Source organism: Leptidea sinapis, chromosome 26 (genome assembly GCF_905404315.1).
Source record: "Leptidea sinapis chromosome 26, ilLepSina1.1, whole genome shotgun sequence".
Classification (NCBI taxonomy): domain Eukaryota; kingdom Metazoa; phylum Arthropoda; class Insecta; order Lepidoptera; family Pieridae; genus Leptidea; species Leptidea sinapis.
Window position 1 is genome coordinate 2,863,306 of NC_066290.1, and position 21,790 is coordinate 2,885,095.

General features: G+C 35.3%; 1 protein-coding gene across 1 annotated transcript in view; it reads right to left on the reverse strand.

Moving 5' to 3' along the window:
• Nucleotides 1–5,569: 5,569 nt before the first annotated feature.
• The window catches only part of LOC126972388 (facilitated trehalose transporter Tret1-like), a 31,709-nt gene continuing 15,488 nt past the window's right edge, over nt 5,570–21,790 (reverse strand). Inside the window, exons 2-7 of the mRNA XM_050819099.1 lie at nt 17,914–18,021; nt 17,307–17,498; nt 11,956–12,153; nt 10,469–10,664; nt 9,085–9,211; nt 5,570–7,288 (exon numbers count right to left, since the gene is read on the reverse strand). Coding sequence (XP_050675056.1) covers nt 6,602–7,288; nt 9,085–9,211; nt 10,469–10,664; nt 11,956–12,153; nt 17,307–17,498; nt 17,914–18,004 — 1,491 coding nt within the window. The 5' untranslated portion in view covers nt 18,005–18,021 and the 3' untranslated portion in view covers nt 5,570–6,601. The remainder of the gene's footprint in view (nt 7,289–9,084; nt 9,212–10,468; nt 10,665–11,955; nt 12,154–17,306; nt 17,499–17,913; nt 18,022–21,790) is intronic.

Here is a 21,790-nt window from a genome sequence, read left to right on the forward strand (position 1 = left end):
TATTCGTACTCGGAACAAATTTAGATTCTCATAGCGATTTTGCATTTTTTCCAAATGTGGTCGCCAAAGCTGTATGACACGGTAACTAAATGACATCTGCCATCGTTTTCTTTTCTTTTTGGTATTATATGGCCGAATATAAAAATGAATACGAATATAATAAAAACCAATTGCGTGGTTTTATGAAACCAAGATGCAAGTGACACTTTTATTCACAAAATAACACAGGTATTAATATCAGCAATAGAAAAAAAAAAACAAATTTATATATTATGCTTTACATTTTAATAAAATAAAAGTCAATTAAGTTCGAACCTACTCTTCCATCCGAACGCAATTGCATCCAATATGCGAACTATAGCCGCCGCCCGACCGTCACGCGACATGCAACACACAGACGAAAAAGTTTGAGATGATGTAATAAAACTTTCACTTTAATAATAATTATAATAATTAAAAGGTTTATTAAGTTCTATAAGTTTACCGAAATCTTATTACTAATAACAATATTATGGACATTACAGAACCAAAATGGTGTCTAGTCAGCATTATGTTGGGAATTTTACTTCTCAACGCTGGTATTCATTAGACACCGAGACACAGACTTCGAGAATTAAATATTTATAAATTGAAATATATATATATATAATAATATCTTATATATAAAATTCTCGTGTCACAATGTTCGTTCCCGTACTCCTCCGAAACGGCTTGACCGATTCTCATGAAATTTTGTGAGCATATTGAGTAGAGCTGAGAATCGGCCTATCATCTATTTTTCATCCCCCTAAATGTTAAGGGTTTAAAAAATTCGTGTGGACCACACGAATTATTTTTTTTTAATTTATTTGACATTTTTTTTAAGTTTGTTTGATTATGAGTCAGCATTAAAAAATACATACAACTTCAAATTTTCACCCATCTACGATCAACAGTTACTTTTGTATCGCGATTTTAATATCGGCAATACAACGTTTGCTCGGTCAGCTAGTTATTATAACAATATTGACACACTTTTTACACAAATTATCTTGCCCCAAGTTAAGCATATATAGCCTGTATTATGGGTTACAAAACAACGATATATTTAATACAATATACTTACTTAAACATACATTTATACATATAAACATACATAAATACAAACATCCATGACTCGGAAACAAACATCTATATTCATCATATAAATGCTTGCACCTACTGGGATTCGAATCCGGGACCTCTAGCTTAGTAGGAAGGATCGCTAACCACTCGACTATACAGGTCGTCGCATATATATAAACTAAAAAAAAATATTGTTAATAATACACTTATCTATTTTTCTACATAATAATAACATAACATTATATCATAATATCATAACATCAGTAAGTTATCAGAATTTAATTTAGTTTTAACTAGCTGACCGGGCAAACGTTGTTTTGCCATATTATAAATTATTTTATTTGACCTTGAAACATACCTTTATTTTTCTAAAGTAAAGTGCCTCCTTATAACATCAGCTACCTGCCAATAAAAGTCCCGTCAAAATCGGTCCAGCCATTTCAGAGATTAGCCGGAACAAACAGACAGACAGACAAAAACTGTACAAAATATTATTTTACATTCACCATGTACCGAATATATTTTCATATACATGTAGTAAAAAACAGTTATTTCAATATTACAAACAGACACTCCAATTTTATTTATATGTATAGATAAACCCCCTTATTCATAATAGTCTGCTAACTTAAAGCATTGCTAATTCTCACTCTGTCTTCTTCTACTGACCTAAGTCAGAATCAGAAAAAACACTCCTTAGCGGCTGTTTTAAGTTAGCGGACCATTATGAATAAGGGGGTAAATATAAAAGGGAAAATTTATATTGGAACGTATTCACAAGCTTCGACTAGTAGATATATTTTCATAATAATGTTCTTGAAACTGCATCACAGATTAATCAATACTACTGGTCGCCCAGATATGAAAATTCGACCATAATTCTTTAAGTTTTAGGTTCGAACTTAATTGGGGTTCATTTGCCAACGGCTTTTTTACCTCTATAATGTATGTGTGTCATTCAAGTGTGTGTAACATTTATTTTAATTAATTTAATATATGTTTCATATGTAATTCATAAGGCTTTTTCTATAAGAAAAATAGCTTTATGCACTTCTTCTCCATACATCGCAGAATTTAAAGAAATAGATAGATATGTACAACGTTTTTGCTTTACGCATTAATATATTAATAATGTGAAATGGTAACATGAGGTAAAATTTATATTTTTTGTTTGGGTCTTTTTTACTTCTAATTAGTAACTATTTGACCGATTCTAAAAAAAATAGAGATCACAGTGAAAATTGTTATAATTGATTAACAATCGTTGTGTAAAACTTTGCTGTTAAGAGGGGCAAGGTTTTATATTTAGATTAAGGATTGGTCTCTGCTGCGCTCCAACTAGATACCGCAAGCGTAATCGCAAAGTGCGACATTTAAAACTATGCCGAAGTGGGCGTACTCGAGCCATTCTCGAACAATGTGTGACGTTGACGTGCTACATGTTGTGTTAAACTTTGCTAATAATTGAAACTAAAATGCCGAGTTGCGTAGTAAAACTTTGTAAAAGTAATAAATACTAGAAGAAATAAACAAGACACTTGGATCACATATCATCAGTAAGTATTTTGTATTTTATTAATTTCAATTTACAATAGCACGAAGCGTAAGTTACAATATTTGAAAGATGCCATTGAGTGTCAAGATGCCACGCACACAAGTATCTAATAGTGGCCGTTATAGAAAAACTATTGTTCTTAGGTATTGCAGTATCTAGTTGGAGTACAGCGGAGACCAATACTTAATATAACGCGTTATATTTTCACGCTTAAAGACCAGTCCATTTATAAAGAATGACCTTGAATGCCAGATAAAGGCCACTCTCTTCTCTTATGTATTGAATTCTCCCTACAAAATGTAAAAAAGCATCATATTAAATGGAGAACCTTTAAAACTTGTAGATACTACTTAGAATCTTGGAATAGTATTAGATGAAAAACTACAATGGTGCGGTCATATTGAGGCAATCTCAAATTAAACTCAGTGCTGCTACTTTTGGTATTAGAAGAATTAAAAATCTGAGTGATACTAACACAGCGAGATTAATTTCAGTTTTTTCCATAGAATTCTATCATATGGAATTTTGCTATGGATAAAGCAGCTGATATCGAAACAATATTTGTATAGAAAAAAGGGCAATAAGGCCCATCTATAATCTGAATTCTAGAGAATCCCTTAGAAATCACTTTAAACACATAGGAATTCTAACAATAATAAAAAAGATGTGGTGTCGTGGGACACCAGGTAGGAACGAAGTTCCTTCAGTTAATGTAGAATCGACACAATTTGTAAAAAAAATCGTGTTCAATTTTATGTAAGTTTTCTTGATTTTTCGCTTAAATTTTGCAGATTAGTTGTTATTTAACTACACGAAAGTATTTAGGAAATTCAGTATTTTAGGAAATAATAAATTACGTAAAATAAAAATAAATCGTAATCCAAATTATCAATTAAAATAACCAAAAATGTCTCTTTATTTTTGTTTGACAACATAAAATTACATAGAAATAGAAACGACTGTCGCGCCTGCGCACGTCTCATTTAACGGTTTTATTCCACGGACTTTTTCTTACGGTTTTACTATCACATTTTTTTCAGTTCGGTCCCGCAGCAAAATCCCTATCTCCTCCAAGCCTGCCGTAAGGAACTTGGTTCCAAAATTATTTCTTCCCAAGTCATTTATAATAATATATAGTTTATAATAGAAATATTGAAAACATTCTAAATCAAGATATACTCGAACATACCATCAATACAGGAAATAAAAATAAAATCGCTATTCCAAAAACGAGACTCAGTAAAATACAAAATTCGTTTGTTTGTCTCAGTGTGCAGTTCTTTAATAATATTCCAAATAATACAACATGTCTATCGCCTTCTAAATTCAAAAAAGTTATAAAGAATCGACTTTTTCAAAAAGCCTACAGTACGATAAAAGAATTTAATATATTCTTTTGGTTATATATTTGGGTATATATAGAATCATTTGTGGGCATGCTTTGTGGGCATTTATTTTGTATTTTTTTTGTAACCATGCGTAGATATGGTATAACATGGTTCGTTATGCTCACTAAATGGCATTGCTTGCGTCGTCTCCATCGTCATCGTCTCTCATGTGCGAACGATGGCTGGTCCATACGTCAACTCGTGAACTCGCTGCTTGTGGTGCCAGGTCGACCTGTTATCTATACTAATATTATAAAGCTGCAGTGTTTGTTTGTTTGTTTGAACGCGCTAATCTCTGGTACTACTGGTCCAATTTGAATGATTCTTTCAGTGTTCGGTAGTCCATTTATCCAGGAAGGCTATAGGCTATGTTTTTTTTTCAAAATTAGGGATCCGTAATAAAATTGCTATTTTGTAACACAAGGTGTAAAATCGAAAACCTATATTTGCGTGCGCTGCAAAAACTATTGACAATAGATCAAAATGATGTACAGGCTATAATATAGGCAATATTTTATTACTTATAAAACTACCGCGTGAATTATACTTTATATGGCAAAACAACGTTTGCCGGGTCAGCTAGTGGTTAATAATTGTATTTGTTGGATACAATTACTTATTGTGACAGTAATCACGACCATCATGTTCACGAAGCATCCTTACACAAACAATGAATTCAAGTTCTAAAAGTTGATGCATCCAATATACGATAATTTATATTTAAATACAGTTAATTCTTTATTACTTTTTATGAAATAATTTATAATATTTAAACACGTCTCATATATTGGATGCAGTATATTGTAAAATTCTCTATTTGATTGACAAGAGTGGACGTTGAGTTTCTTGTATGTTCTTCTCACGAGCTCAACATTGACGAACATAATATGGAAAATTCAGTCATTTAAACGAAATATTTTAGTGACGAGCGCTTAGTTTAAGCCTATTTGAACTAAATTTATTTGACTTTGACTTGACTTAATTTACCTCGCTACACATGTCCTATGTCTTCCGTTCTTGAAACCGATAAGATTACCTCGTTTGGTGAACAATGTATGTACTATTATTGACAGGAGATTTTCTGCGATTTTTCGATTCGCATTTGTTTCCTGTCGGGATCGAATTGTTAAGAATGGTCATGATCTGTTTACCGCATTTCGACCCAATCCTCTTAGAAGCTATTCCGTGACAGGCCAGTCAGACAAATTTCCCTTTTATTATGGTTAACTATTTTAGGAATAATTTTAACTTAGTTAAATTTTGTTTTTACATCAAAATTTTTAACACATAGAAAAACATAACAATATTCTTGCCGATTGTAACAAATTCCGAATTTATCGTGATGGTGAAAATGTACATAATATGTATTACTAAAAAGCGCTTGACGTATTTTAATCAAAAAGGATTACTGAATTCAAAAAATGTGAAAATGGTATTATATCTTTTAATAAGTAAGTATATAGAAAATGCTTGAATTTGCTAAACAGAACTGTGACAGAAGAGCGGAAATAAAATACCAAAATTACAAATGAATTTTATTTACATCTCAATAATAATATTAAATAATCATAACTAAACTAAATTATCTGTACTAAACATTTAATTAGTCAAACAGGTAATATATAATTATAAAAACATTAACAATCAAAATTTTATATTATTACATAAATATTCCAAAGATTGTTCAAAATTTAAAAAAATTTTTGGCACTTCAACTTTAATTGTAATTTAATTAGAAAATTCTTAAAACAGAATTACCTATTTAAGTATTACTGCTAGGTCATCACAGGCTTGTGACAAATTCCATTTTTAATTGTCGTGGTGACGTTGTGGTGGTATGCTACGTCATAGAATGGCGTTATATTTTTCAACTTCATCATGACAACACAAATCATATCGCCAGTATGGAATTTACAATAGTTTGATAGATCGGTCAATTATTTATTGCCATTAAAAATTATACACATTGCAACAAACATATAATTTTTATTTGGTAAAATATTATTAGCTAGTTAATATCTTTGCTATTCAACTTATAATATTTTGTTTTCAACTTCCTGAGTGCCCTTATTTTAGTGCAAATAGAAAACAATAATTGTTAACAATTGATTCAAAAATTTATAAATGTTTATCTAGAATATGAGTTACCTACTCACAATAGTTTTGAAAGGCACAGCTTATTATAAAAACAAAATACCTTAATGATGAACACATAACTTCGTCAACATTTAAAAAATTAACTAACTAATCTATAACATTTGTACATCAAACGGTGGTGATAAAATGCATAATATGAAAACTAATTAATTTATAATTGTGCATTAACAGAATACGCATTATAAACAATGACAATATACAAATTTCTAATCCATTTATCAACCAAAATTATACTTTACGTCGATTTCATTCATGTTAACATAATATTCTTGACAAAAGTTTGCGAATATTTCAATGCTAACTATAGTAGGTTTTTGGCCATAATAATCCATTTAATAAGTGTAATAAATCGTATTCAAATATAATTAACATTATATAATTTTTCTTTTGAGTATCTTTAAGCTTTACCCCCAAGAATTGTCTGAATCTGCGAAATAGTCTTTCCCTTAGTCTCCGGAATCAAGAAGAAAACAAAGAAGATACATACAATCATAAAACCGGAGAAGAACCAAAAGCAACTGTATATTCCTATTCCGTCTTTCATCAGTGGGAAACATAGGGTCACGATGAAAACCAAAAGCCAGTTCATGATCACCGCAATACCGGAAGCGGTGCCTCTAAATTCTACTGAAAACAACTCAGCCATCATCATCCAGGGAATAGGGCCGAATCCTAAAGAAAAGGAGACAATGAACAACATCAAGCAAACCAGAGGGATCCAGCCAACTGCTGATAAATCAATGCCACCATCTTGCAGTTTGAAGTAAGTTCCTAAAATGATCAAACACAAGCCCATAATGATGCAACTTTGAAGGAGTAGAATTCTTCGGCCAGCTCTTTCGATCAACAAAGAGGATATATATGTAGCAATTGTTTGGACCACTCCGATGATGATGGTGGCAATGGCAGGCGGAATGTCGGAACCTGCAGACTGGAAGATGTTGTTGGTGTAGAAGATAACAGCGTTGATGCCACTGAATTGTTGGAAGAACATGAGGCCCAAGGAGCAGATCAGCGCCATAAGCGAAGCGCGGTTGGTTAACATGTGAACCATGCCCCCACGCTGACGAGATGCTTTGTCCACCTGAAATTGAAGAATTACTATATTAGGTCTGTTTTATACAATGAGTATAACATGCAATTTCACTTTGTCAAAATTATTTATATTCTTAAAGACAATGTGTATCCTTTTATAAAAAATTTCAGGTGAATTACTATCTACAATTAATGAAATTTTAACGTCCGATTTGCTAAATAATATCATGAGATCGGTGACCTTGAAGACCGTATACTGCGACGAATCTGACGCGTTTCATAGATTAATAATGTGGTCAAATGTCAATCGAATCTAAATCGCACCCAGGTGCAATGTCGTGATAATCGGTCAATGACGCAATTTTTGTAATACCTTCAAAAATAATAAGATTTTCTTTATTATTTATTTATACAAACGAAACGAGACAAACGCGTACTATCTAACAGGCCGAGAACGCTCCTCTGGTGATCACTACCACCAGGATAATCCACTCACGTGTCACAACCTATCAACAATAGAGTTGACTATCATTTGTCGACATATTCCACATTAAATAAAATTTATGATTCCATCAAAGATGAAGGATTTTCATAACAAAAAGGGTGTAAGTCTATTATAGTGTAGTATATTATAGTATTAAAAGAGGTAGATATGTCACTAGCGCGCCGAAAATCAATCTCCTAAATTGAGTCAATTGGTTCCTTTGGTCGTAGTCGCTCTCTCGATACGAAAACGGTACACACGCGTTTGTTGTTGACAGAATTGCTTACAATTTGATATAGGTACAACATTAAAATGCCGTCTTGTGGTATGGGAAGATGCACTAATTACGAAAGTAAAAAAAATACCAAAGTTAAGAAATCATGAATTATAACATTTTATTTGATTTCATTATTTATCTAACAAAATAAATATGTTACCATGACAACGCCGATCGCCGCCAAGCCGATCATAGATTAACGTACAGAAATGACAAAATATTGATGCTGTCTGTTGCGGGATGATCGAGGTAGAATATTTTAGGAAATGATGTAAAAAAGCCATTGTTGCAGTGAATGTAATAATTTTTAAAAAACAAGTGCGTATATAGGTAGCTGAACTATCAAACTACTAAAACAAGTTTTAGGGTAGGTAGCGGATGTAGACAGTGAGTGCTATTTGTTTACGTAGGAGTTTTTTCAGTATATCCCTTGCTAACTGCAGAAGAATCAATGGATCATTTTCTTCTTCTCTCATGACCTTATTGTAATAAACCCTCAACAAAAAGACATGCAATGTTAAATTATTCATGTGTGCGTTAGTGTATCATTTTCAAACACCGTATGTTGTCTACGTAACCTATCTATAGTTAGTGATGTGATGCTGACAGTGGAATCTCTCCAATATCCAACAGTAGAAGGACCACAAATATGAAGTTTTTGTTTATGAAAAATAAGAGACGAGACGAGCAGGACGTTCAGCGGGTGGTAATTGATACGGCCTGCCCATTACAATGCAGTGCCGCTCAGGATTATTGAAAAACCCAAAAATTCTGAGCGGCTCTACAATTGCGCTCGTCACCTTGAGACATAAGATGTTAAGTCTCATTTCCTAGTAATTTCACTAGGTACGGCGCCTTTCAGACCGAAACACGGTAATGTTTACACATTACTGCTTCAATGCAGAAATAGGTGCCGTTGTAGTACCCCTAATCTAGACGGCATCCTGTGTACAGGAGCCTCCTACTGGTAATTGCGGAACAAGAGTCCCTCACACTATACCATAGCAACTGCAAGGAGAAGAAAGAAAGAAACATCTGTCACAATAAAGTTTAAGTCCATATTGTTTTGCAATATCAAACTTACATCTTTCTGCATATCATCGAGTTCAGTAGAGATATCTGCGTCGGGTCCGCGAAGCCAGCGCAAAGACCTTTCTGCGTCTCTGCGCCTGTTTTTATCTAAAAGAAACTGTGGGGTTTCTGGCATCCACCTAGAAAAACAAGTAAATTTATGCAGATACGGTAAATATTATTGCACTAATTGTATCTTTCTCGAAGGTTAAAAAGATTTCCTAAGATGTTCAGTTCTCAACATTCAGTTGTGGTCATATAGAAAAGCCATGACGCACTCACCGACCACGAACCGTTTGCAAATTATTGGCTCGAATACATCAGTGCATTTTAATGAATGTTCCTGAAGTTAATAGGAGATGCAATTTGAATTCCATCATGCTATTGGGTTAACTGTGGGTAAGGTTAGGGGTTTTTTAATTTTTGATAGAGCTATTCAATCTGTGCATTCAAAATTAGTATCTAATTTACACTATGACAATTATTCTATGGGTGTGCCTGGCTGATGAGGCCTTAGGGGCCTTATGAGAAAGCTCATGGTCGCTCAGAGGGCAATGGTGAGGGCTATGCTCGGAGTTTCCCTACGAGATCGAATCAGAAATGAGGAGATCCGTAGGAGAACCAAAGTTACCGACATAGCCCAAATTATTGCGAAACTGAAGTGGCAGTGGACATATAGTTCGATATGGACTAAATTGCTAAAAAACTTTCGCAATCATTTGGGTATTTTGGCTATTGGGGCAGTAAAGTCCTCGAATGGCGACCACGTAATGGAAGACGCAGTGTTGGTAGGCCCCCCACAAGATGGACTGACAATCTGGTCAAGATCGCCGGAATACGTTGGACGAGGGCAGGGCAGGACCCATCGTCGTGAAAATTTTTGGGGAGACCTTTATCCAACAGTGGACGTCTTCCGGCTGATGATGATGTCTCTGGCTGGACTGAACTTCGCCATTGAATACATGGTCAGGTCAGCTACATGTTAGCTTAGACTTTAGAGGACGAACATTCAGGATCCTTTCCTGATACTTATTTAAAAAAAATCTTAAGAATAGCTGTATCTACTGAAAACTTTTTTGAATTAATTCACTATGAAACAGATAATATGTTACAAAATAAACTTAAAGTATAACATCCATAATTTAAAGTTCGATAATTGATCTTTCTGTGTTTATTTCACTTTAATTGTAAATAAAAAACGAAATAATATTTTCTTTCATTATCTAGAAAATTGTATTCCACGTAAGGCTTTCAACAATTCTGCTAAGCTCTAGGGAAAAGAATAACTAAAACAGCAACCTTCTGTATCTAAAATTGTTCAAACCCAGACAGGTTACAGCCTATCTATATATGTCGGTCGAGACGAAGTTTAAGGCTAAACGATATGGAGTACATACCAAAACACAGCAACCAAAAGCACAGGCAATGCTGCAGATATGATGGACAAAGTCCTCCAATGCGTCCACCCGCCGATCACAAAGGTAAAGAGAATCCCCACGGTCAGGAACAGCTGGAAGAAGGCACCGAGTGAACCTCGAATGGAAGTCTCAGCTATCTCACCGATGTACATTGGCGCTGCGACGCAAATGCCACCTGTAAATTGAAAGCATAAGATATAAATCTTTTTTTTATGACAATATGGGACGAGAGGAGCAGGACAATCAGCTGATGGTAATTGATATGGCCTGTCCATTACAATGCAGTGCTCTCAGGATTCTTGAAAACCCCATAAATTCTAAGCGACACTACAAATGCGCTCGTTACGTTGAGCCAGAAGATGTTAAGTCTTATTTGCCCAGTAACTTCACTAGCTACGGCGCCCTTCAGACCGAAACACAATAATGCTTACACATTACTGCTTGACGTCAGAAATAAGCGCCGTTGTGGTACCTACCCATAATCTAGCCGGCATCCTGTGCAAAGGAGCCTCCCGTTGGTGTACAATCATGGTGTACTGATATACATTTATGAACCTTATATGTTTATATTTCAGAAGGCGTCTCATTACGAAATTTATGATCAATTGTATTTATCTTTTATGCACATTGTACTCGTATGAACAAGACAGTGGCCATAATATTATGTCGTGAATTATTGTGCCGCTTTCTGTATTACGGACCTTAGTTTCTTTTACCTCAATGAGCCTTGTTTTTAGATTGTTAGATATTGTTTCCAAAGCCGTATTATGTATTAATTGACTTCAATAAAGTAATTCTCAAGGAATCAATTTTGAGAAACTCAAAGACTTGAATGACTTTAGTATAGTCAAGTTTATAATCTTGACACAACAAGTGTTTAAAAATAGTTGATTCTTCAGAAACTTTCCACAATAATCATTATTCGTCTGCCACGATACCATGTTCACGAAGCATTCTTAAAGGAACAATGATTCCAAGATTTAAAGGTTGCATCCAATTTACGTTAATTTAAAGAGTTTATTCTTTATTACTTTTTATGAAATATTTGATATTTAAAACGCTTTTAACTTTGAATACGACCCATGTATCGGATGCAGCACCTTACTAACTAATTTGACGATAATCGAACTTCTTTCGTATTTGGTTATTAGAAGACTAGCTCTGTCTTCCGGAAGGTGTCTTAATACATAATCCTTGTCAAGCATATTGTTGTCACTGTTATCACAACTGTGAATAAAATCACATCACAGACATCATTTAACTTGATCATAGATAGCGTATCGAGACGCTACTTTAAAAAGGACCTAATAATCCAATTGGTAACATATAAAAGTCGATTTTCTGCTAACCAATATGAACTAAAAAACACTTTTGACTAGTTGGTCGACACTTTAGTCGATTGGCTGAAAATTTACCAAATCGAAATGAATGAATATATATTAAATATTTTAAGGTCCAGATCTTACCAGTAGCTAAACCAGCGAAGAATCTTGCAGCGATAAGCATGCCAGGTCCGTTGGCAAAGATCGTGAGGAGCCAGTTAACCATGAACGGGCCAGCAAGGATCAGGATGGTTGGTCGTCTTCCGAATTTCTGCGCGAACACTCCCACAGGCAAGGCGCTGATAGCTGCACCAATAGCCAGTGTTGATGAAACGAGGGAGCCTGGATTGTAAATTAAAACTATTATTACATCGCCTCAAAATTTTTCGCCCATCTATCACATGTCCCCCGCGCGGTTTAAGGCGCCAGATTTAAGCTCTGGTTCCCGCGAGAGAGAGTAGGTTCGATTTCTTTGGAAATATTTTTTTTGAATATATTTCTTTGAAATATTTGTTTTAAAATATTGATGGAAAACCTTCAAATATTATTTTTTTAATTTTTCAATTGAAATTACACTACTACTAAGTGTTCCAGCACACATTTGGTTTTATATTATTTTTATTAACCTTTGAACTCTTTTCTACATGTGTTTAAAGATTTGTTAAAATTTGGGTGTCCTTGGCTTCCGCCATCATCATTGAGCGGGCGTTAGGTTATGATTATCCTGTTTTTTCTATGAAAGAGGAGGTTACGTACTTGTCACCTGATGTAAAATGATCACCGCCGCCCACATTCTCTAGCAACACCACAGGAATTAGGGGAGCGTTGAGAGCCTTATAGAAAGGAATACGCGCATTTTTTGATGGTACCCATGTCGTATCGTCCTGGAAAGAAAACCGCACAGTAGCGCCACACATCCAACTTCTTGCTTGAAGATCCCTTCTACTTCTGCATGTGCCTCTCCATTACTGGAGATCAGCAGTCAGTTTTTTAAACTTCTCCTTGTCCACGGCTAGGCAGAATTGTTCTTGGACTGTCTTGGTGCCAGTCCACAATGTTCCTGGACCAAAACTTCCTTTTTCTTCCAACACCTCTCTTACCAGTAATTTTCCCCATCAAAATAGTTTGCAGCAATCGGTACCTATCGTTGCGCAGTATATGACCGAGATACGAGATCTTACGCTGTTTGATGGCTAACTAACTCGATGTTCTTCTGCATTCGGACGGTCCTACGACACGTCGACATCTCGAAGGCTTCAATCATTTTACGTAGGTCCTCCACTAAAATATTTAGACCAGACGGATACAAAAAATACTTTCGAGACATTTTTGCATTTGTGTGTGAGTACGTGTACGGTCAGCAAATAAATAAATAAATACTTTTAGATATTTTTATAGCTTGGAACTTTATATGGAACTTACAATATTTAACGATATTAAAATAGTGAAAAATTAAACATAGTTTCAAATTCAACAATTCTTCACCTGCAGACATTTCATACTCATTTTCATCCTCACTTTCATCCGATTAATAATTAATGTTAACCTTAGATTAAAGATTGGTCTCCGCTGCGCTCCAACTACCTAGCTGCCGCACTACCTAAATACAATATTACGCTTTTTTATTACGGCAACTATTGGATGCTTGTGTGCGTGGCATCTTGACACTCAATAGCATCTTTCAAATATTGTAACTTACGCTTCGTGTTATTGAAATTACTAAAATACAAAATACTGGTGATAGTGTCTTTCTTATTTCTTGTAGTATTATGTTTACAAAGTTGTTCTAACGTTGTACGCAACCCGGCATTAGTTGCCACAGTTTGCGATTACATCTACGGTATCTAGTTGGAGCGCAGCGGAGACTAATCCTAAATCTTAGGTTATGGCTATTAAATTTATCCTCAGCTCATGTCAATTATTTTTAATCAATAACTTTACAAAAATAACAATGGAGAATAAATATTATTAGCCATCAGAATAAACCACAATAAAAAAAAAATCATTTATTAACCAACGTCACAACTATTAGCAATGTTTATAAATATAATTATTATTTATTTGTCATTCACTATTGATTATCAATATATATTCTTCTTGAAAATGTAACGGACCTCTTTTTGCTGACTGTACAGGGAAATATAAATTTCAAGTTTAGAATTCCTGTAATAAATATATAAATACTACTACAAATACAAAAACGTATCGAAAGTAATTTAACTGTATCAACTTTTGAAAGCAATTTTAGTCTGTCTGTCTGATTGTTTATTTCCGAAAAGTTTATTTTAACACTACTTTCACTGGAAGCTAGCCTATTTAAAAAATAAAACCCTTGTGAATGAAAATGAAAAACCAAACACTGTGTATCAGTCTGAAGAGAGCCGTAGCTACAGAAATTACTGGGCAAATGAGACTTAACATCTTATGTCTCAAGGTGACGAGCGCAATTGTAGTGCCGCTCAAGATTTTTGGGTTTTTCAAGAATCCTGAGCGGCACTGCATAGTACGTAAGACGTATCAATTACCATTAGCTGAACGTCCTGCTCATCTCGTACCTTATTTTCTTAAAAAAAAATACCCAATGGCATTAATAACCTGTTAAATCTACAAGGGTGACGTCGAGTGTCACCGCTCGTATTTTATTTAAAATAGATAAATACTTTATCCTACTAGTCCTACTAATATTATAAATGTGAAAGTTTGTATGTCTGGATGTGCGTTTGAACTTCTTTAACGCAAACACTACTGAATGGATTTTGATGAAACTTTGCAATAATATAGCTTACACACCAGAATAACATATAGGCTATAATTTAATAAAATATTGTATGAATTATCTATACATTTAAATAAAATTGGAGTATCTGTTTGTAATATTGAAATAACCGTTTTTTACTAAATGTATATTATGAATACATATACGGTACGGTACATACACCAAAATAACATTTTTTACAATTTTTATCTGCCTGTCGGTCTGTCTGTCTGTTTGTTCCGGCTAATCTGGCGACTTTTATTGGCAGGTAGCTGATGTAATAAGGAGTAACTTAGGCTACGTTTATTTTATAAAAATAAAGCAATATCCAAGAAACGGTCTAACTCTAAAAAAAATTTATATGGCAAAACAACGTTTGCCGGGTCAGCTAGTTTTTAAATAAAATTAGAACAGCAGTATATTTTATAGTTACAAACGATGTTATTTATGAAATAGCAATAGTCATGGGTTCTGTTCGTTAATTTTAAATGGTTCACAAAATCATAATGCGATATTTACGTGAATATATTTTTAGATCGTTCCATCTTTTTCTATTTGGAATTTTGTCAAGCTGTGAAATATTGATGAGATTTTAAATGAGGTTTATTTATTGGCACGTCTTTATCAACAAGTTTTCGAACGTATCCATCAACAAAATATTGATCTAAATCTGTTCAAGTTCATTTCCACTCAGAAATAGCAAGACCACACCCACCAGAATGCCTCGGAGACTGGAACCGTGCCAAAGATGCGTATCTCTTGCATAATATACCTCGTGAGTCTGACATCTAATCAGAAGAACACCACGTTCCTTATGACGTTCGTGTTTTCCTTTCAATCACGCAGAAGGAAAGTAAAAGTTAATTTTTGAAGTGAAAACAACTTTAGCCGCGTTAGACACTTTTTGCATGGGTGAAATCATGCGAGTTCGCGTCACCGAAATGCTTATAGCAGTATATCTGTAGTTATGCAGCTGACGTGTTTTGCTGTCATGTATATGATATATTTAATGAATTGATGAACTTAATAAATTGAATGGATGAAAGAAGAGTTCAATGTGTATGTGCATTGTTGAAATAGCGTTTTAATGTTTGATTAATATATTTTTGAAAATAAATTGAAATTAATAATTAAGTAAATTGTTTCTAAACATTATGAGATTTTAAACTTTAATACTAAAAATTGTAGGTAAGTTTTCAAGTTCTACTGGCAGTCTCTACAACCGCCATTATTTTTTCTACGGACTCCTAAGCAAAAATGAAGTTGAAGTAGAAAAAAACAACGCGAATATTATATTTTTTCGCTCCGCCATAACCTTGTTCGATTCAATGCAAAAGCCAATCTAATTAGATTCAATAGTGCATTAATTACCTGACTTAATTATTGATTGAACCTTTGCCGGTATGTTTACGAGGCCAAGATCTAATCGATGTTCAGAAATGGGTTGAATCCGTGATCTTACTTATAGTAAATCTATTATCAAAGTTACCAAGATATATGGAATAGATTGTTTTTATGAAAAGGGACGAGACGAGCAGGACGTTCAGCTGATGGTAATTGATACGCCCTGTCCATTACAATGCAGTGCTGCTCAGGATTATTGAAAAACCCAAAAATTCTAAGCTGCACTACAATTGCGCTCGTCACCTTCTGACATAAGATGTCAAGTCTCATTTGCCCAGTAATTTCACTAGCTACGTCGCCCTTCGGACCGAAACACAGTAATGCTTACACATTACTGCTTCTCGGCAGAAATAGGCGCCGTTGTGGTACCCATACTCTAGCCGGCATCCGGTGCAAAGGAGCCTCCCACTGGTAAAACGACGAAAATTACGATACGGCACCATACTATTATAATCTTAAGAAATGAAGTTTAAATTTGGGGTTAAACTATGAAATTATCGTTTTGTAATGACTTTTTTTGTTAGGTATTTTTTTATTTAATCGAAGTATTTAGCCACGTTATCTATACATTTCTGCCACGGGAAGGTCATTAATGCCTATTCGGTAGAAGTCTGGGGTCCTAGACTGAACAAACTCTAGGATAGCATTTTGTATTGCTTCTTGCGAAGAAAATTTTTACCATGTTAAGAAGTTGTCCAAATTGCGAAAAAATGGTAGTGGATGCGGACAGGTTTGTCTAGTACGGAGGATGTTGGAGGGTATCTGAATGTCCTGTAGAGCTTTCACCAGTCGGAGGCTCCTGTGCACAGGATGCCAGCTAGATTGTGTACCACAACGGCGTTTTTATCCGCCGTGAAGCAGTAATTTGTAAGCATTATTGTGTATCAGTCTGAAGGGTGCCGTAGCTAGTGAATTTACTGGGCAATTGTAGTGCCGCTCTTTTTTGTGTCAATCAAGAATCCTGAGTGGCACTACATTGTAATGGGCAGGGCGTAATTATTACAATCAGCTGAACGCCCTGCTCGTCTTGTTCCTTATTGTCAAAAAAAAATATTCCAACACACATCTGCGGTTATTGCTTGACCGGATCTGAGGAAGCTGTCGTAGACACCAAGTAGTTACCTCCAACCATAACATCATTTTTCTATGGGTGAGCTTAGTTTTAGGGCGGTGGTTGCGAATTTTGAACAGTAAGCTGTATCGTATAGAATCCACTTATCACACATCACAATAGGCCTTGGGTCTTTAACTTACACGACATTGTCACTGTTATGGGCAAATGTGCCTGACTAAAGTCCTGTCAGCAAGATTACTAATATTTTATTTTATTACTTACTCTCCTTAGTGTTGAGTAGAAAATCAGCAGGGTCTCCCAGCGAATTGATGAGGACCGTCTCATTAGAGGTAGAGTTGTCCAAAAAGACGTCCAAGGGCTTAATTAAGGAGTTGTTCTTCGGTGGTTCTAGTTGTGGGAGCGCTGGTGATGTCCAGGCGAGAATTGTGCCGGCAACGACCGCGCCTATGGCAGCTGTGGACATGTTTATAACATGTACATTATTATTAACATTAATTAACATTATACAGGTTGCCAGCGTTATGTGTACCGCTGCAGTGCCTGTTTCTACTGCCATGCAGCAGTCTACAATGACTATTTGAGTTTTACGAGTCTCGGCAATATTACTGATCGGCAGTGCATTGTTGGCGAATGGTACCACGTACCACGTATACGCAGTTTTGGTAGGCCCCCCACTAGGTATACCGACAAGATAGCCGGAATGCTCTCTTACTTATTAGTCTTTTATGGATACGCCTTTCAGGAGGTATCCTAGTTAAAAAATTTAAATTTTGAGTAATATCAGTGCGTTTTCTGTTTCTAAAATGGTGGCAGTCATTCATTGATGTCCAAATGAATACTCAGACTATTTAAAATTATAAAATTTTACCGGCAATGGCTGCAATGTACTGGTTGGTTCTCCGTGTCTCTCCGCCCTTCTCCTGGACGGAGAGCATGTGCATTGTTGGTGTCTCCATCATCAGCTACGTTCGAGCATCTGGAATTACAGAAATTATTAATTTATTTATGGATTAAATAATTTTGACAACATGAATTGTCTTTGATTAATTGATGGCGGACTCGGATTGGCATTGAAAGAACTGGAGGTCATAAATAGAGCGAGACACTAAGCTAAGCCAGCTCACATTTACTACTTCAAGCCGGCTCACATTTGAGTTATCAACATAGCAAGACACTTCTTTAAGCCGGCTCACATTTGAGTTATCAACATAGCAAGACACTTCTTTAAGCCGGCTCACATTTGAGTTATCAACATAGCAAGACACTTCTTTAAGCCGGCTCACATTTGAGTTATCAACATAGCAAGACACTTCTTTAAGCCGGCTCACATTTGAGTTATCAACATAGCAAGACACTTCTTTAAGCCGGCTCACATTTGAGCGGTCTAAATGACGTAGGGTCTTATCGGGCACATGTGGAGTATTATAAGCGTCTGTGTGCACGTACGTATTATATTTTTTTTAAGTTTTATTTGTTTGTTGAAGCCCTTTAAAGAGTCAAGTACAGACCCGTATCATTTATCGATATCGTTTACCACAGACAATGACAGAAACTTAATACAAAGGTCGAATGTTAACCACACCAACAGTCACGCAATGTCTATCTATACGATACGAAAACTATGAACCATTTTGAAGGACACTGCACGCTTGGGGGAGTGTGAGATCACGTGGAGAAGAAGTGCAGAAAAATAAAAAGAATAACTTTGTAGCATGTATAACAAATTAAATAATTCAATTATTGCTTCGGTACGTTCTTTTTTACAAATGACAAACAAGAGTTGGATGTCACAATTTGACATAAATTATCACAATAATTATTATAATAATTATTAAATCAGGTGAAATAAGTACAGAGTTTTGACTTATTCATTTATACCGATTTTTGAGTGAACATAGTCTCATGGGTTACCAAAAAACATAGGTAGCACGTACTGCAATCAAGCGGCAGTTATCACATAATACGAGGTGACGATCAAATGCACAATGATCTGGCACGAGACAGATTTTGGCGAGACAGCACGTCCTGAGGATGCCTCGTGTAGAGGCGAAACACGTGTCGAATTGTTTTAAAAACAAATATTGGCGGAATTAACACTAAAGAAAACATAAATCATTTATATAATTATGGCTTTCCGCAATGTAACGCCTAATTCAATAAATTTATTATCAACTTAAAGAATTCTAATACTAAAAAAAAAAAATCTAAACTTAAAGAAATTCGCAGAAGGCCTTCGGTTTCGACTCCGGAGCATTCTTAGTGAGCCTTTAATTTACAAAATAGGCATTTAATTTCTGGTTCGCCTCTGTTAATAAGAACCCTCACAATACAGACACATATTAATTGCTCCTATCAGGATTTTCGTCATAACTGTCGTCGTTCAAAGGTTCATTCTCTTTCTTGGAGCTACACATTGACTTCCTTAGATTTTGATTGTCTTTTCAGCCTTGCCTTTTCCTTTGGAACAACCTGATGGCTTTTGATTTATTTCAAAGAGTCTAGCAATTCATTTTGTGCGAGGATGAATTATTATACAGAATTGTCGAGTTCGCAACCCTTTTCCCTCGGTCAGTAGCTTTACTGGGTGCTATTACCAGTGTCGAAGTTGATTGGAATGGCGTTACAAATGATGTTGTGGTTTTGGTTTCTTAAATCCGATGTAGCATCATTAGCTGTCGCATTACTTATATCAGATTTACTTATGTAAGATCACGGTGCGTCATAAGATTCGGGAGTTGACAAAGTAGTTGGTTCTGGTGTTACATCAAAACAATCTATATTATTGGTCAATCATAACAATAAACCCCCTAAAAAAACTCTGTGTATTGTATATAGACCTGTTCCAGGAAAACCGGGACAGGTATCTCGCCGCATTGAATGCGTTGATATTCGCCGATATTAATTCCATTTCCGTTCTCCCTTTTGATTTAGGACTTGGCATTTGGGATGGAACAACACTGATGCCACTGAACACACGTGGAACTCTTTGTATATTTTATTTGTATTATAATTTGTATTCTGCGATTTGTAATTATCCATCAATTCTTCATAGCGATCAAAGAAATGGTTCATACTATTACAAATATTAAGCCCCTTGACTCTATCAAATGAAATTCCTGTTGGTGGTCGAAAAGAAAGTTTTCGATCATTCTAAAAATTACTTAGACTAATCATTATGCCGCTTTCATTTTTTGCCAAAAACTTATTAATAATATTATTTTTTCTTGCTAAACTCATAATTTGCTTTCGAACTGACTCGAACAACTATCAGCTTCCACTGTCAAAAAGTATTGCCCCAATTGTTTCTCTAGTTCTAGTTGCAATGTTAATTTTTTTTCCAGTTTCGCACAGATAAAATTCTTCGTTCGGGGTATTTTGTACAGTTTAGAAGCTTTAAGTGAGCCCATTTTCTTATATCGCACATCTATGATGGCTTTTTTCATTGATTCCTTGCTGTTTGCTGTTAGGCCAATGTGGCCTAGTGAGCCATAGCCGCCACAGGTACGTTTTTCTAGAGTCCATTTCTAACTTCCTCAGTAGCTAGAAAACGATTAAAATGCGTCTCTCACAACATTCATCGTAATTTTTTTTTTTTATGTATTCACTATATTTGATATACCTACAATATTGGACAAACTTATGCTCATTGTCACCAGTACCGCTATAGAACAGCATTTAACTTCATACTAGAGCGTCCTAACTAATCGACGCACGCACACAAACACACGACTTATACGACCGCTAAGCAATCTTGGGAAGACAAAGTGATTGAGAGCCACGCCGTACGCCGCCGAGACTGGTCGCTGTCCGAGTTAAATTATCTGTACCGCGCTGTCCCTTTGCCCTGTACTTCCCCGCGGCATAAAATAATAGGGAAGTCCCAGGCCCAAGGGTGGCATTTTCCAGTGGGAGGCTTATTTGCACAGAATATCGGCTAGATTATGGTAAACAATATTGTGTTCCGTTCTGAAGGGCACCGTAGCTAGTGAAATCACTGGACAAATGAGACTTATATCTCAAGGCGTCACCTTGAGATATAAGATGGTAAGCGCAAATGTAGTGCCGCTCATAATTTTTTGGTTTTTCAAGAATCCTGAGCGGCACTAAATTGTAATGGGCAGGGCGTATCAATTACCATCAGCTGATCGTCCTGCTCGTCTCATCCCTTATTGTCCTAAAAAAGGCTTTATTAATATTATTACTATGATTATATATCCATAACAAAAGTTATTTTAATAAAATATATGTTTCTAATGTATATATAGTTGTTTGTATCGCTGTAATTAAATGATTTCTATAACAATAACAATCCAATCAATCATGGTTGTCTACCAGATAGGTGGACAGTGATAGTGGACTTCGATTCGTCACGCTTTTGACATACAGACCTGGTATCTTCCACTTATATGATCTGCTTATCAACCCAACCACTCATAATTCACATCACTACTGCCCGGTTATATTATCTGTGGAGCTGACGTTGATAACGTCACACCGTCGCTTTGTTACGGTGTGCCAAACAAGCATAACTATGATATTATTCAATATGTTATGTTTTTAAAGTGATAACCCTCACTTCTAGGATTAATACACAAATAAAATTTGAAAACCAAATTTTTATGAACGATGCGGGACTCGAACCCACGACTTCCGGCGTTCCTTCCTTCATTATTATCAAAAATCAAGAACTTATAACTCCATCTGTGGTGAAGTAGATATTTTTAAAGATTCTTTACCTGCGTTTA